General features: G+C 49.7%; 1 protein-coding gene across 4 annotated transcripts in view; it reads left to right on the top strand.

The window, feature by feature from the left end:
• The window catches only part of Ctif (cap binding complex dependent translation initiation factor), a 301545-nt gene extending 287675 nt beyond the window's left edge, over window positions 1-13870 (top strand). For all 4 annotated transcript variants that reach the window (XM_017796323.2, XM_017796324.2, XM_008825890.3 and 1 more), the window contains exons 11-12: window positions 10936-10989; window positions 12859-13870. In XM_017796323.2, coding sequence (XP_017651812.1) covers window positions 10936-10989; window positions 12859-13074 — 270 coding nt within the window. In that variant the 3' untranslated portion in view covers window positions 13075-13870. The remainder of the gene's footprint in view (window positions 1-10935; window positions 10990-12858) is intronic.
• The last annotated feature ends 570 nt before the right edge of the window (window positions 13871-14440 follow it).

Raw genomic sequence — 14440 nt, 5'->3', positions numbered from 1 at the left:
ATCCAAGGGGCTGTGAATGAGGATGGGCACAGCACAGCTGCCCGTCACTTGGGGGTGAAGCCTGTGAGATAGGTGAGCCTTTTCACAGGCTGGTGGAAAAATGGCAGTTTAGAACAATCTGAACCCCCAGGTCTAGTGATCACCAGCTCACAAGGCCCCGACTGTGAACACCAAAAGTACACACCAGCCTTGTAGCTTTCCCACGCCTTAATGTCTCACCTTGATCAGCAGTCTATCCAGACATTCAGACTTGCTGCTGAGAGATTCATAGAGGCAAAGGGCTGGCCTGCTTGACCCCTCAAGGTCTTGTTCCAGCCCAGCAGTCACTGATTCTTCAGGCGAGTTGCTATGGGAACTATAACCTTGAATTTCCTGGCTCTGGGGCTGTGAAAATCACAACCTGAACCTTCAGTTGATGTGGGTTTTTCAATTAATTTCCTGTTTGATTGTTTACTTTAGAGAGTGGAAAATGCCTTTTCAGGCAGCTAGGTCCCTCTACCCAGAGGCTGTCACGCCCTCCCTGCAAAGCCAGTGAGGTCAAGTCCAGGCCTTGGGTGGGTGGAGGTGGGAGGCAGGGACCAGGGCAGGGAAGAGGCCCAGCTAGAGGCAGAGGGCAGCCTAGCCCCCTCCATTGCCCTGTTTTTAACTTGTACGTGCTTCCCAGGGTTCCAGTCTGATGGGACAGACCTAAGAGTTCCCCACTTAGGCCCTTAACTGGGGAACCTGCCCACCTACCCAGAGCCCCAGGCCTAGCTCCCAACCAGCCCTAACCCTCCCTGACTCAGAGAACTATTTGGTGCTGAGTCACACACAAACTGCAGTCATTCCATTCCTTCAGAGGGTGATGTGAGTGTAGGGTGATGGTTGGGATGTCCCCTGTGCCCCCTCCTTCCTCTGGCTAGACCACCCTGCAGAAGGCTGGGGGAGGGCCTGCTTTTCTGAACTCTCCTTTTTTGCTCCAGCAGAAAGCAATAGGTGAAGTACCCATTGCCACGATGGCCTCCTAGTCCCACTCTGTTCCTTGTGTGAGGATTTGGGAGTGGGAGGGAGGCTCAGGTGAAGCCTGAAGTACAGGTGTCCTCTCCTTCAAGAATAACCACTCCTCACAGGCAGGGCATTGGCAGCCTTAAGCCTTCCATCCACATGTCACCCTTAGAAACAGGCAGAGGCACTGGGCTCACTTTATTAGTGGAGACTCTGGACTCAGGGAAGAGGAAATGGAATAGCCTTGTCTTCATGGCTACATAACATACTGTCCAAAGCAGGGCAGTTTAGAAAATAGAAGGAGCACTATTACTGTTTCTAAATAACAGGTAAAAGCCAGGACTACCCCAGGCAAACCTGATGTGCATCTGACTTGGCCCCTCTTTGAGCTTAACTCTGCAACACACTGGGGGATAGCTGCTTTGACTTTAAGCCAGACTAGACCTGGGTTCAATCCCATTTTCCCACCTACTGAGTGCTCTTGGGAAGGTGTTTTGCTTCCAGCCTCAGCCTCTGCCCCTCTAGCAGGAGAAGTTATGTGGTGTCTACCTCAGGCAGTCAGGCATGGGGGCCAAATGGATTTTAAAATGTACACGAAGCACCTAGAACAAGCACTGAAAATGCAAGGCAGGTTACAGATGAGGAGCCCAAAGGTGCTGTGGAGCTCTCAGGAGCCCTCTTCTGGAAAGGGGAGTCTTCAGAGCTACCTCAGGTATCTTCTGTCCACACTTGAGGCAGGATGCATGGGTGCTGGGGCAGCTCAGAACAGAGAAGACAAACAGCTTCTAGAAACTAGTGGGAAGAGCACCACAGGCAAAGCTGGGAGGCATAGGCTGCAGACACGGCTGACTTCCCTGGTGTTCCACAGACGACCCCAGGTCCTGGGAATTCATAGCTGCAGGGATTCTGAATAGAACTCCTTCCTATCCAGGTCACTGACTGGGGCTTGGCCCCTAAGAGGAGCCACTGGAGCTGTGGCCCCTGGCCTCTGGCTCTGATGTCTACATAAGGATTTAGTGTCTGCCTGGGCTCCAGATTACATTTCCACCCCCTGGGGCCAGTTGTGGGATGAAGCATTTCCCCCCATGTGACATTTACTGCCTCCACTTTGTACAGGCGGTTTGCAAGCTCCGCAAGAAGGAAGCTAATTATTACCGCTGGGCGCCTGGTCCACAGCTAGGGTGCCTGCTCGCCTCATCTAGAGGGCTGGCAGCCAGACCTCAGGCACAGGCTTGGACTGAATACCAGAGCAGAAGTATGTACTTCCTTGACATCTGACCCTTGCCACCCTACCAAGACTCTTGTTAGGCTAGTAGACAAGTGACATTAGGGGAAAGTCCCTTCTCCAGAGGGTATCTGAAATGCAGTCAGGACAGAGATAATGCTAAGAAATGAATGTGAAGTGCACTAATTCTACAGCTTCACCCATAGGCTGGACAGCCTGAGCATCTACACAAATAGCTATATTCACAGTCATACCTCCATCTCAGAGGACAGGAGCCCATCTCTCTTCTAAGGCTGATTCATGTACTTGATCCTCTCCTCTCCTGGCTCTGCCTTTAAAGAGGCTGAAGATTGTCCTGCCTCCTCATTCCTGTCAACCCCATGCCATCTCTTTCTCTCTGGTATCCTATCCTACTCTTCTATAAGCCAGGTCTGAATGAATCAAGGAAGAGAGATCAGAAAGAGAAAGAAGAAGGGGGGATTGAAGAGAGAGCACCCTTTAGGAAAAAAAAGTAACGGCATATTCTTTCTGTTGCACTTTTGGCCCTCTTTCCATTCTCCAGACCCACTTGCCAGATTTCACCTGCCCCTACCACACACTGATGTCATCAAGGCAAAGGTCACCCTTACTCTCCTAATCACCAAATCCAGGAGGCTGTGGTCATTGTTCATCTTACCTGACATCTCTGAGCATTTGACCTGTTGACCTTGTACTTCCATGATGCCACTTCCTCTTGCTCTACTTAGCTGCTCTCTGCTATCCTTCTCTTCCTTCTCCAGCATTCCTCCTCTCTCATCTTTTAGGTATTTCTGATTCCAAGGTTAGACCCTCTCACCTTCCCTTCTTATTATTCCCTGTGTTCTCCAGGTCACCTGACTTATACCTTTGGCCTTGACTGACTCTGGGCACTGAGCCAGGTAGCCACTCTCCCACTGGTGATCTTCCCTGATCATCCCTAAGGACCATGAACTCAGCAATCATAACGCTGAACTCATTCACTCCTGACTTCCTAGGACCATTGGTGGCATTGCCATTTATCCAGTGGACAAAGCTCCAAGCCTAGCTTCTCCACTGCCCTTTTCCCCGCCTTATTTCTTGCTGTAAATCTATTCTGTTTCTTAGTCCTGATCCTTCCTTTGTGCCTGCCTCAGTCCAAGCCCTGATGGCCTCACTGAGTTTGTTGCCTCCAGACCCAGCATCAGCTTCCTAGTTTCAGTTTATTCTCTACTCTGTGCAAGGAAAAATCCTCTAAAATGTAAAGATCGTGTTGCTTCTCCTCCATTTAAAATCATTCAGGGGCTCTCCAGAAACTTGCAATAAAAAGAAAACCAAACTCAGTACTATGGCTTCTAGAACCCTTTAGAACATGGCCCTGGCCTTCTTTGCCATCCTACTTTCCTCCTTCCCCCAGCCCTGTATATTTTAGGTGTCTTGGAACACTAGCTGTTTCATCCTGTACTCTACTTGCTCATGATTTTAGCTTCTTCATATCCTTCTTTGTGACAACCTAGAATGTTCTCCACTACCACCATCCATCCCATGCTCCAACTTCATATGCATGGCAAAAGTCAATGGATTCCTCCCTACTAGACTAAATTATTATTAATTATTATTATTATCTTGCTTACAGTGTGTTTAGCACATAGTAGGTATTCCTTAAATGTTAATGGATAGGTGGATGGATGGATGGATGGATGATAGATGGATGGATGAGTGGATAGATGGGTGAATGGAGGGGTGGATGGATGGAGGGATGGGTGGATGCATGGGTGGGCAGATGCATAGGTAAATGGATGGGTGAGGAAAAGTGGATGGAGGGGGTGGGTAGATGGATAGATGGATTGGGGGGTAGATGTGTAAATAGAGGGATAGATGGATAGGTGTGAGGATGTGTGGATAGAAGGGTGGTAAGGGTGGGTGGGTAAATGGATGAATGGGTAGATGTGTAAATTTGGGGGTAGATGGGTGGTCACCAGTGCAAAGAATAGGTAAAATCAATTCAGTTTTGTGAAGGCCTACGTTGGCTATTGTCACCAGTCAGCAGAATTAAGAATTATGAGTTCCAACCATCAAAGTAAAAATTATCTAGTCTGGGAGAAATGAAAATCATTCTCTAAGGAAGAGGATGCTGAGCCAGGACTCTGAGCTCCATCTAGCTCTGCTCAGACTCGCTGTCTGTCTGGCTTATGCAAGCCATTTAACTACTGAGGCTCAGTTTCTCTGTCTATTAAGTAGAGATAATAATGCCTGTGGCCTTTGCCTGTCTCCACAAGGGTGTCATGAGGGTAAATGGGATGGTGTGTACAAAGTGTGTTGGGATCTACAGGTAAGATATATGTTTATAAAGATATAAATGTAATCACAATAATAACACCTTGCATTGGAGTCAGGCTTTGCACTTTTCAAAGCTCTTCCACGTATATTATCTCAGTTGACTCTCAAAACAATTTTAAGCAGATATTATCCCCATTCTCGGGTGAGGAAACCAAGGTGCAGTGTGATTAAGCAACAAGCCCTAGGTGACTCTTTGTGATTAAGTGACATGCCCTAGGTGACTCTGTAAACAGCAGGTCTTCTGACTCCAAGCCTGCTGCACATTTTTGATGATAGCCTTTCTTGGATAGATTATCTCTCTGCTCCCTGAACAGATGTAATTGACCCTCTTCATGATGACTCAAGGTCATTACTATGAGTATCAGTTCCTGTGCTGTCTTTCAGACTTGGCTGTGATACAGGACCAGGGCCAGCAGAGGCTCAGGGTAGACAGGCTCTGACGACCCAAGGGCACTCCTGTGATACAGGTGGCTATGTGCAGTCCCCAACCCAATGACTCATGGGCCCCGTGCCATGTACAGGAGCTGTGTCTTCTGGCTCTACTTCTTTTCATCTCTCTCTCCTCTCCCTTTTTCTCACTCTTTTGGCCCATGACTTCCACTTTCGATCTTGTCCTGACAAACCTTGGGCCTTCTCTCCACTCAGCCAGCCAATCAGGGCACTCTGGTGGGCTCTGTTCTCCAAAGTAGCCAACCTAGGCACTCCGTAAACTTCCTGCTCTTGTACCTTCCTTGGCCTTCCCCAGCACAGCTAGACCCACAACAAAGGATGGAAAGCTAATAAAGATGGGGTCTGAGCCAGCATTGGCCATAGCATATTAGGTAGCCTGTCCTGTTCTCCAAGGATGGAGATACAGGATGTGCTGGTGGTAAGCTAGGGTAGTTAGGAAAGGCAGACCAGCATGCCTTAGGTGGACACCCTTACTGTGAGACACAAAGCTTTGGTTTCCAGCACTCATCCCTGCCTGTGCAGCAAGGCAGCCCCATAGCTCCTTCCATCAGCACCTTCTTTCTCTCCCTGCTGGGTGGCATCGCAAAAGCCATCCTGATTCCATCCTGGGCATGCCTTGGGCACGATGCCCGTGCCCCATGGCCCTTCCCTGGGGACTCTGGGATGCTCTTTCTCTAGCTGCTGTCAGGCTGTGGGAGGCCTGACGAGAGCACCTCAGCTTCTTCTCCCTGAGGGAGGATGTGATGGGTGTGCCCACAACAAGGCTCGGGCAGAGACAATAGCACAGGAATGCATTCGCTTCCTAACAAACACTGTGTGGGCTCGCACAATTGCCTTGGATTCTCATCCAAGAAACACATTTCACTATGCGATGGTGCGGGTGGCTTGCCTGCCCCAGCCCGCCCACAGCCCTCTCTGTGCCAGAGACTTGAATGAGGGGCAGCCTCTTTCCCCACCCCGGCTTTCAGCCCCAGAGTGGGCCACCCTGGTCCTCTGTTGGTGCTAGCCCTTCTTCCTAAGAGTTGTGGTGCAGGAGAGGGATAGTCTTGTTCTCCCTAGGGCCCTGCTCTGGTCACTATCTTTATTTTATAGACAGTTTTTTATTATAGTAAAATACACATAACATGAAATTTACTATTTTAAGTGTGTACTTTCACAGTATTAAGTTCATTCATATTGTTTTAATCATCCCCGCCATCTACCTATAGGGGGTTTTATATTCCCCAATTGAAAACCTGTCCCCATTGAATAATAACTCCCCATCCCAAACCTCAGTTCTTGGCAGCCACCATCTGCTTTCTGTCTATCTTAAGTTTGACTGTTCCCAGGACCTCATATAAGTGAAATCATGCCATAGTTGTTCTTTGGTACCTAGCTAATTGCATTTATCAGTGTCTTGAAGGTTCGTACATGTGATGGCATATGTCAGAACTTCCTTTTAGGGCTGAATAATATTCCCTGGTATAGATGGACCATTTATTTATCCTTTCACTCATTGGTGGGCACTTGAGTTGTTCCACCTTTGGCTATTGTCAATGATACAGCCATGAATAAATGTATAAGTATTGTGTTTGTTCAAGTGGCCACTACTTTTTGAGACTAATCTTTGAGTTACAACACTCCTCTCCTGAAACTCCCAAGTAGAACACACATAAGAGAGAATTACTTGACCCCTCAGTATACTGGCAGAGTTTCCTTATCCAGAACCTAGATGTCCGTGGGAAAAAAACTGAGCCCTGAAGAAATGGGACACAGAACAGGAAGTCTGGGCCAAGATGGAAGAGGAGAAAGGTTCTGCATTTGGAAGGATGCCCATGGTAACCACAAAGACAAGTCCAGCAGGGAATATTGGGGAGCCACTGATAGACCTGGGAGCCTGGGAGGGTACACACAAAGGGGTTCCCAGGAGGGGGCCCTCACTGGATGAGGCAGGCCAACCTCCTGTTACACATAGAGTAGCAGGCAGGGACTTCCTGACTGTGCACTGGGGACAGCAAGGCACCCTCAGGGGTCAAAGGGGAAGATTGAAGACGCCACCTCCAGTCCCTTCAGCCTCAAAGGTCTAGGAGTCTGTGTTCAACAGCTGGCATAGACAGGCTGGTCTGCCTCTAAGAGGTGAGTAGGGCATGGTCTTTAGCCTCTGGTTCCCCTTGTACTCCCGAGGGGTAGGGGGAATGGTCTGTATAGGTGTGTACATAAGTGTGAAGGCCAGAGGTCAGTGTCAGATGTCTTCCTCATTTTTTGAGACAGATGCTTTACCTGAATCTGGAGCTTACCGATTAGGCTAGATTGGCAGACCATTGAGCCCCACGGATCCTCCTGTTTCTGCCTCTCCATCACTGGGATTACAAGCATGCCCCACTACACTTGGCATTTTTGTATGGATTCTGGGAATCCAACTAAGATCCTCATGCTTGCAAGGCACTTTACCAACTGAGCTATCTCCCCAGCCCTTCGTTCAATTACTGTCTGCATCCAGCCATGGAGAAGGAGAGGGAAAAATGAAAGACTCCACCCTCAGTAATTTCCTTGAGAAAGCCCAACAGGCCTGTGCAACAGGGCCTGACATAAAATGTGATTTTTAGCTTAGCACAGACTTTCCCAGATAGCCAAGTGAGAGATAAGATTGGAGGTGGGCACCTGCCTATAGCTCCACTTGGGAGTCCTGAACAGTCTCTCCTCGCCCTGGCAGTGTGGGACACAGACCTACCATGGTAGGAGCAGGGACACTAGCCCCATAAGTGTGCCTGTGAGGAGCCCAGGACATAGTGAAGTCACAAAGATGGGGGAAGAATAGAGGAAGAAATACAGACGGGCAGAGGAGCCTCGCCCTGTCACCAGGAACTGCGCCTTGTCACCAAAGGCCAAGGGCAGGCAGGCAGGCTGGCCTTGGACAGTAGAAGAATTAAGAAGACATCAGCTCAGGGGGTCAAAGCCCCCTGTTGACAGACCTCAAGGCTGCATGAGACTTTCCATGCAGCATTGCCAGAAATGGGAAGGGCCACTTTTCAAGAGGAGAGGCAGCACTTTTCATAGCAGCCATTGCTTCTCAGGTTGTGGTTCTTTGAGGAATTTTCACTTGCCACTAAATCCCAGACCTGGCAGGCCCTTGAGAAGATACTAGAGGCCCAAAGAAGCTGTTCTCAGAACTGAATATGACCCAGGCAGCCTGCCCCTGTTTGCTGTAAGAAGCCTGCCTTGAGTAACTACCATGCCAACCTGTATTGGATGGATCATGAGTCTACCCTTCCACCTTGCCTCCAGACCCAGGTCCTCCTCCTCCCTACCCAGCAGCCAGTGCCCACCCAGTCTCAAGAGTCCCTTCTAGAAACTTCATCTTCTGCCTTATAATTTCTGCAGCAATTGATTTATGGTTTTTGTTATGTGTTTTGAGATAAGACTCTCACTGTGTAGCCCAGACTGGCCTCAAACTCAATATCCTACTGCTTCAGCCTTCCAAGTGCTAATATTACAGGTGCACACCCAGTCAGAAATTTTAAGAATTTTCTAAGCACCAGGGAAAATATGAGGGAAATTTACCATACCGGGAGGTTCCAGGGCTGTACAGCTCTCTCCTCACACTAGCCACCATCTTTCCTGTGGAGTAAATGAAGCCAACCTCCCCTGTAAAGGTCACTGAACCCTTCCAGGCCTTGGGACCAGCTCCTGCCAGGGTGGGCTAGTTAGACTACTGACCCAGATATTTCAGAGAAGCCTGCTGCAGGGTGAGCAACGCCCCCCCAACTTTTTGCAGAGCCTCCTTGCTGGCTTTCACTCTGGCCTCCTGAGCCTTCCATATGAAGGACACACTTCCCCTGTGTGGCTCTCAAAAGTCTCCAAGACACAACACTGTAGAAACCCAGGGCTCTCCTTAAGGATCTGCAGCACTGGGACAAGAGTCAAAAACACTCTAGAAGTAGATACCAGTGTGGAGAGAAGGGACAACTATATGCTGAACAGTTACTTTCTGTCTTTTGTTCTAAGAGAATAAAGCAAACAGTGACAGTATCGTGTAGCACATGTGTGGATAGATGTCCAGGAGAAAATCCTAGCAGAAATGCTGGCTGTGATAGTGATCATTTTCTCCACATTGCCATAGACAGCGTTAGCACATGCTCTGTGTTTCCAGAAGCATCCGTTGTAATTCTGTGCCGTATCCTCTCTGGTAAGGGAGGCATGCTAGGTGGTGTTACCCACATCCCCCTCACAGTTGCCTTTCCAAGGCTATATGCATCAACCTGCCTTGTAGGCAATAGTCTCTCAAACTGGGCTCTTCTGCCTCCTGCCAGCTGGGCAGGTTATCTCCCTGCCTCCCAAAGAAGCTTATTAACAAGTATTTTCTGCTTTCTTACTATGTACCTGTGCCAGGGGCTGGGGACAACAGTGACTAGTCAGGCCCTGCTCTTGTACAGCTTTACTTCTGATGGAGGGAAAAGAAAACAGACACACAAGGAGAGACACATTATCATGGACCATAGAGAATTGTCAGTTGGGGGGATGTGGGTAAGGGTAATCAGTTACATACCAGGCTGCCAGAAAAAAAGCCTATCTGATGAGACATGTGTGGGCAGGGCCTGAACAGGGTGAGGCTGTAAGATCTGTGGTTATGGTGTGGCCAAGGCTCTCCAGGGACAAGAGTACAGAGACCAGAACTGGAAATATGGTGCATGCTATATATACTTAAAATGGTGAATTTGAGCCGGATGTGGTATCTCACACCTGTAATCTGAGCATTGGAGAAGCTGAGGCAGGAGGATTACTACAGTTTTAGGCCAGCCAGGGATATAGTATGAAACCCTGTCTCAAAGGGGAAAAAAAGACAAAAACAGACATGGTGGTACACACCCATAATCCCAGCACTTGGGAGTATCAATAGAGGAATCAGGAGTTCAAGGTCATCCTCATACATAACAAGCTCAAACCCAGCCTGGACTACCTGGGCTCTGTCTCAAAAAAAAAAAGAAAAAAAATCCAGTGGCATGGTACACACCTCTAATCCCAGCACTTGGGAGGCAGAGACAGGTGGATCTCTGTGAGTTCGAGGCCAGCCTGGTCTACATAGTGAGTTCCAGGCCAGCTGGGGCTACAGGGAGACCCTGTCTCAAAAAACAACAAAATGAAAACAAAAAGATGGAAACTTTTATGTTATGTGAGTTATATCTCAATTTCAAAAGAGATTAAGAGAATTAGTGGGCTAGGTAGAGGAAACTCTGGTAGGATCCAGCCAGGTCATGTGCTGAGCAGCCTGACCATGGCCTTACTTAGGATGCACTCATTGTGGGTGAGTCTACACACTGTTGGTTTTGAACTTGCAATGTTGCACCAGTGAAGAAGAGTGTTTGATGCCTGGGCTTCCTCCCACAGTCAGGCCCAGGCTCCTGGCCCAGTGGAGAAGTTGGTCATCACTGCATCAAGATTGAGATAGGGCGGGGCTTATGTGATGCTGGAGGCTGAGAAGATGGCTCAGTGTTAGGAGCAACACTAGTTGCTCTTGCAGAGGACCTGGGTCCAGTTTCCAGCATCAACATGGTAGCTAACAACCATCCATAACTCCAGTTCCAAGGGATCTGACACCCTCTTCTCGCTTCTGTCATCACTGCATGCATGGGGTGCACTTATATACATGCAGGCAAAACACTCATACACATAAAAAGAAATTTTAGGCAGGAGTGGTGGCGCATGCCTTTAATCCCAGCACTCAGGAGGCAGAGGCAGGCGCATCTCTATGAGTTTGAGACCAGCCTAGTCTACATAGCGAGTTCCAGGCCAGCTGGGACTACAGAGAAACCCCCGTCTCAAAAAGATCAAAAAAAATAAATGGATAAACAGATTTTAAAAATTAAATACATTGGGACTGGCCAGAGCAGGGCATGGTGGCCCAGTTGTGGGGCTGGCAGCAGCATGCCACCTGACTGGTTTCCTCTCTGTTCTATCTTCCACAGCTCTTGCAGTCTCAGGATGTAAAGGAAGACGCTGTCCTCTGCTGCTCCATGGAGGTGAGCAGTAAGGCTCAGATGGTCCCACCTCAGACTCACATGGCCCTCAAGCCTCACAGTTGGGGAGTACAAGAGTCACTGGAGTGGCTACTGATCCAGGGATGTGTCTGTTGAGCCAGGCTGGTAGAAGATGGCTCTCTAGAGTGATCAACAGAGGCGGGCAGTGTCCATTTCCCCCTGTCCCAAGACTTCCTTGATATTTGACTCAAGCATGTCACACCAATGACTTAAGAGGCTCCAGATGATTTAATGACCTCAAAGATCTGCCTCCACTTGGGTGGTATATGGTTAGGAGAAGGTAGGTGCCTTGTGCTTAACTGAATTCCCCAGGTGGACTTATCCTCTTGGGGTTGTGGCTCCTGATCCCAGGCTGCAGTCACTGAGCACTGAAACTTCTTCTAGAATCTTCCCTCAGAAGCTGATTGGGTCCCTGGGACAATCCTTGTCCTCTACAAACAGCCTAGAATCACTCAGGGTGGCGCATACAGGGAAGAGGGGCTTCCAGCATAGGCACCTAGCCCGGCCATGCCAGTTAGCATACCACTCTCAAAGGTAGCTCTGCCCAGTTTGCAAAACCCATATCCTAGGAGCTCACAAGTGCCCAGAGCCCAGACAGAGGTCCTTGTTCCATGGGATGGTCATGGAATTTATTTGTTAGGCTCTAGCAGGGCACTTGTTTGGTACTTGATGAGACCTAGAGAGAAAGAGAAGGCAAGGCCCCTACCCTCAGTCAGCTTCAAGCCTGGCTAGGGAAAGATCACAGACACACGCACACGCACACACACACACACACACGCGCACACACACACACACACACACACAGTGACTGGGCCAGTATATAGAGTAAATGTGCATGCAGAACACATATCTCTAGAAAGTCAGGGGACAGAGATCAGGGAAAACTTTGTGAAGAATGTGGAGACTTGGGGGCTGGAGAGATGGCTCAGTGGTTAAGAACACTGTTCTTGCAGAAGACCCAGGTTCAAATCCCAGCACCCACACAGCAGCTAACAACTGTCTGTAATTCCAGTTCCAGGGGATCTGACAGTCTCTTCTGTCCTCTGCAGGCATTGCACGACACGGGTATACTCGCCTACATGTAGGCAGTACACACATACACATAAAATAAAAATAATATATTTTTTTTAATGTGGAGTCTACAAAAGCAGGTGGGATGAGGCTGGGGTGCAGTAATAATGAGACTTGAGATTATATGGGGAAGGCCTGCAAGGGTTGCTGGCCTGGGGTACAGAAAGATTGAAGCTTCTCTTTCCCAAGGTTTTTTTTTTCCCCCAAGACTGTTGGGTTTCCCAAGAGTGTTTGGCCGGCCTTCTACTTCAGTACATATTTCTCTCCTCCCCTTCATCACAAGTGTGGGCAGTGTTCATTTCTAGCACTGGATAAGGGTTTGAGGTGAGAGAAAAGGGGAGATAAAGAGGGAGAAAAATAGAAGACCCCCATCCCCTCTCATGTTACACACAAACACACACAGGTACTGATGACTAATCTGTTTCCAGAGAGATTCCTGGCAAACAGATCTGCCAAGGGAGCAGACCATTGGGCCAAATGAGGCCCTGAGTATAGTCAGAGAGGGCTTCCTGTAGCAGGGGAGGTTCCGGGGTAAAAGGGACAAGAAGTGAATTCCTGGTGAGATGTTATCAGGCCTGGGCAGCAGCAGTATCCTAGCTCCTGGCATTCCTGCTGGCAGATGGCTGTTAAATTTAGCATCTCCCCATTGGCTATTCCTGCCTGGATCTGCATGTCCCTAGGACAATCCAAATCTTTTTGGTCCTTGCTTCCAGCCCACCTAGCCAAGGTGAATAGGGAGCATTGAGAAGTTGCATCCTAATCACACTTTTCCATCCACAGCTGCAGAGCACGGGCCGCCTGCTGGAGGAGCAGCTGCCGGAGATGATGACAGAGCTCCTGGCCAGTGCCCGGGATAAGATGCTGTGCCCCTCGGAGTCTATGCTGACTCGGTCCCTGCTCCTGGAGGTCATCGAGCTCCATGCCAACAGCTGGAACCCTCTAACACCCCCCATCACGCAGTACTACAACAGAACCATCCAGAAACTGACAGCCTGACAACTAAGGGGGCCTGGCGGGCAGCCCATGGGCAGCTGGGGCCCTGATACACAGGGCCAGATGGACAGGTGGGAGAATAGGGGTGGCCCTGGCGGGAAAAAGAAATGAGCAGGGAGGCAGGCAGTGATGGTGGCCAATCTGGAGGCAGCCGAGGAGGGGATCAGCTCCCTGAGAAGAGCCCCCAGTGTAAACCCCCAGACAGAGCATGTGGCAGCTCACACCAGGGAAAGCATGTTTCTTTGTTCTGGTGGTCTGAGTCCTTGCTCCCCTCCTTGATCCCCCTGCTCTGGTCCTCCCCACCTCCTGCCATCCAACCCACCGCCCACAGAGCTTTATAGGAGGAATCCCTGTCTCAGGCACTCCTCACCATCTCCAGCAGCCTCACAGCCTCCCACACCTGCTGGCCACCGCTTGGGTCAGCAAGGACTGCCGAAGGCTGAAAAAGTGGGTCGAGTCGGCTCGTATTGTTCCCACGTGCTGTCAGCCTCAGTTGCCAACTGGCAGCAGGCAACATGTCGCAGATGTCGGGGAGGACAAAGGCAGGCACGGTCCCCACCAGCCGCCTGTAATTGACGGCCTTTGTCAGCCCCAGTGGGGCTGGGGAGAGGCATTTTTCCTCTACCCTTAGTGCTCCACCCTCCCAACTTCAATTCCTCCTGTCCTCAGCCCCAAACCCAAGGGTCTGGGGGTTGGAGGAAAGTGGGAACTGGCAGCAGAGAGGGGAGCAAGAGCTCACCGCTCAGCTTGCACCCTTTATTTTATTGTGTTTTATTTTTCAAAAGTTCATTGCTTTGAAGTCTCTTCTCTCAATGAAAATGCCCTTGATATGATCACACGGTCAGCCCCTCAAGGAATCCCTGATTAGTGGGAGATCAAACCCAGCCCCCTGGAAGGAGTCTAGCCACAAACAGCGTGCCAGTAACCAATTAGGGTAATTGGAAACTTCTGTGGGGGTCCCCGCTGAACTGTGTTCCTGGACCCCTGGCCTGCAGAGCCTCTGTTCTTGTCCACCACTGGTGGATACTGTACTCTGGACTACCTTAGGACCCATCCTGGCCCCTGGGCCTTATCACAAACAGGACCAGGAACAAGGCTGGCAAATTAAAAACAAAACGCAAGTCTTGTCCAGACCTTTCACTAAAGGAAGAATGAAATGGGAACTGCTGGCTCCCTGGCACTTAGAGTCTCCATCTTCCCGTGTCCTTGCTCTCACCTCATCCCAGGCAGGACCCAGAAACCCGGCCCTCCCAGACTGTTGGGAGGGAGGAGTTCATTGGGTCATGACTGGGACAGTCAGGTGACTAGGCAGGCTGCCAGATGGAGTTTTTCAGGCTAGAAACAAAGCTAGGATTTCTTGGAAGACATT

Source organism: Nannospalax galili, unplaced genomic scaffold (genome assembly GCF_000622305.1).
Source record: "Nannospalax galili isolate Female #2095 unplaced genomic scaffold, S.galili_v1.0 scaffold169, whole genome shotgun sequence".
NCBI classification, from domain to species: Eukaryota; Metazoa; Chordata; class Mammalia; order Rodentia; family Spalacidae; genus Nannospalax; species Nannospalax galili.
Note: the sequence above shows the minus strand (reverse complement) of the source record. Positions and strands in the feature narration are given on the sequence as shown.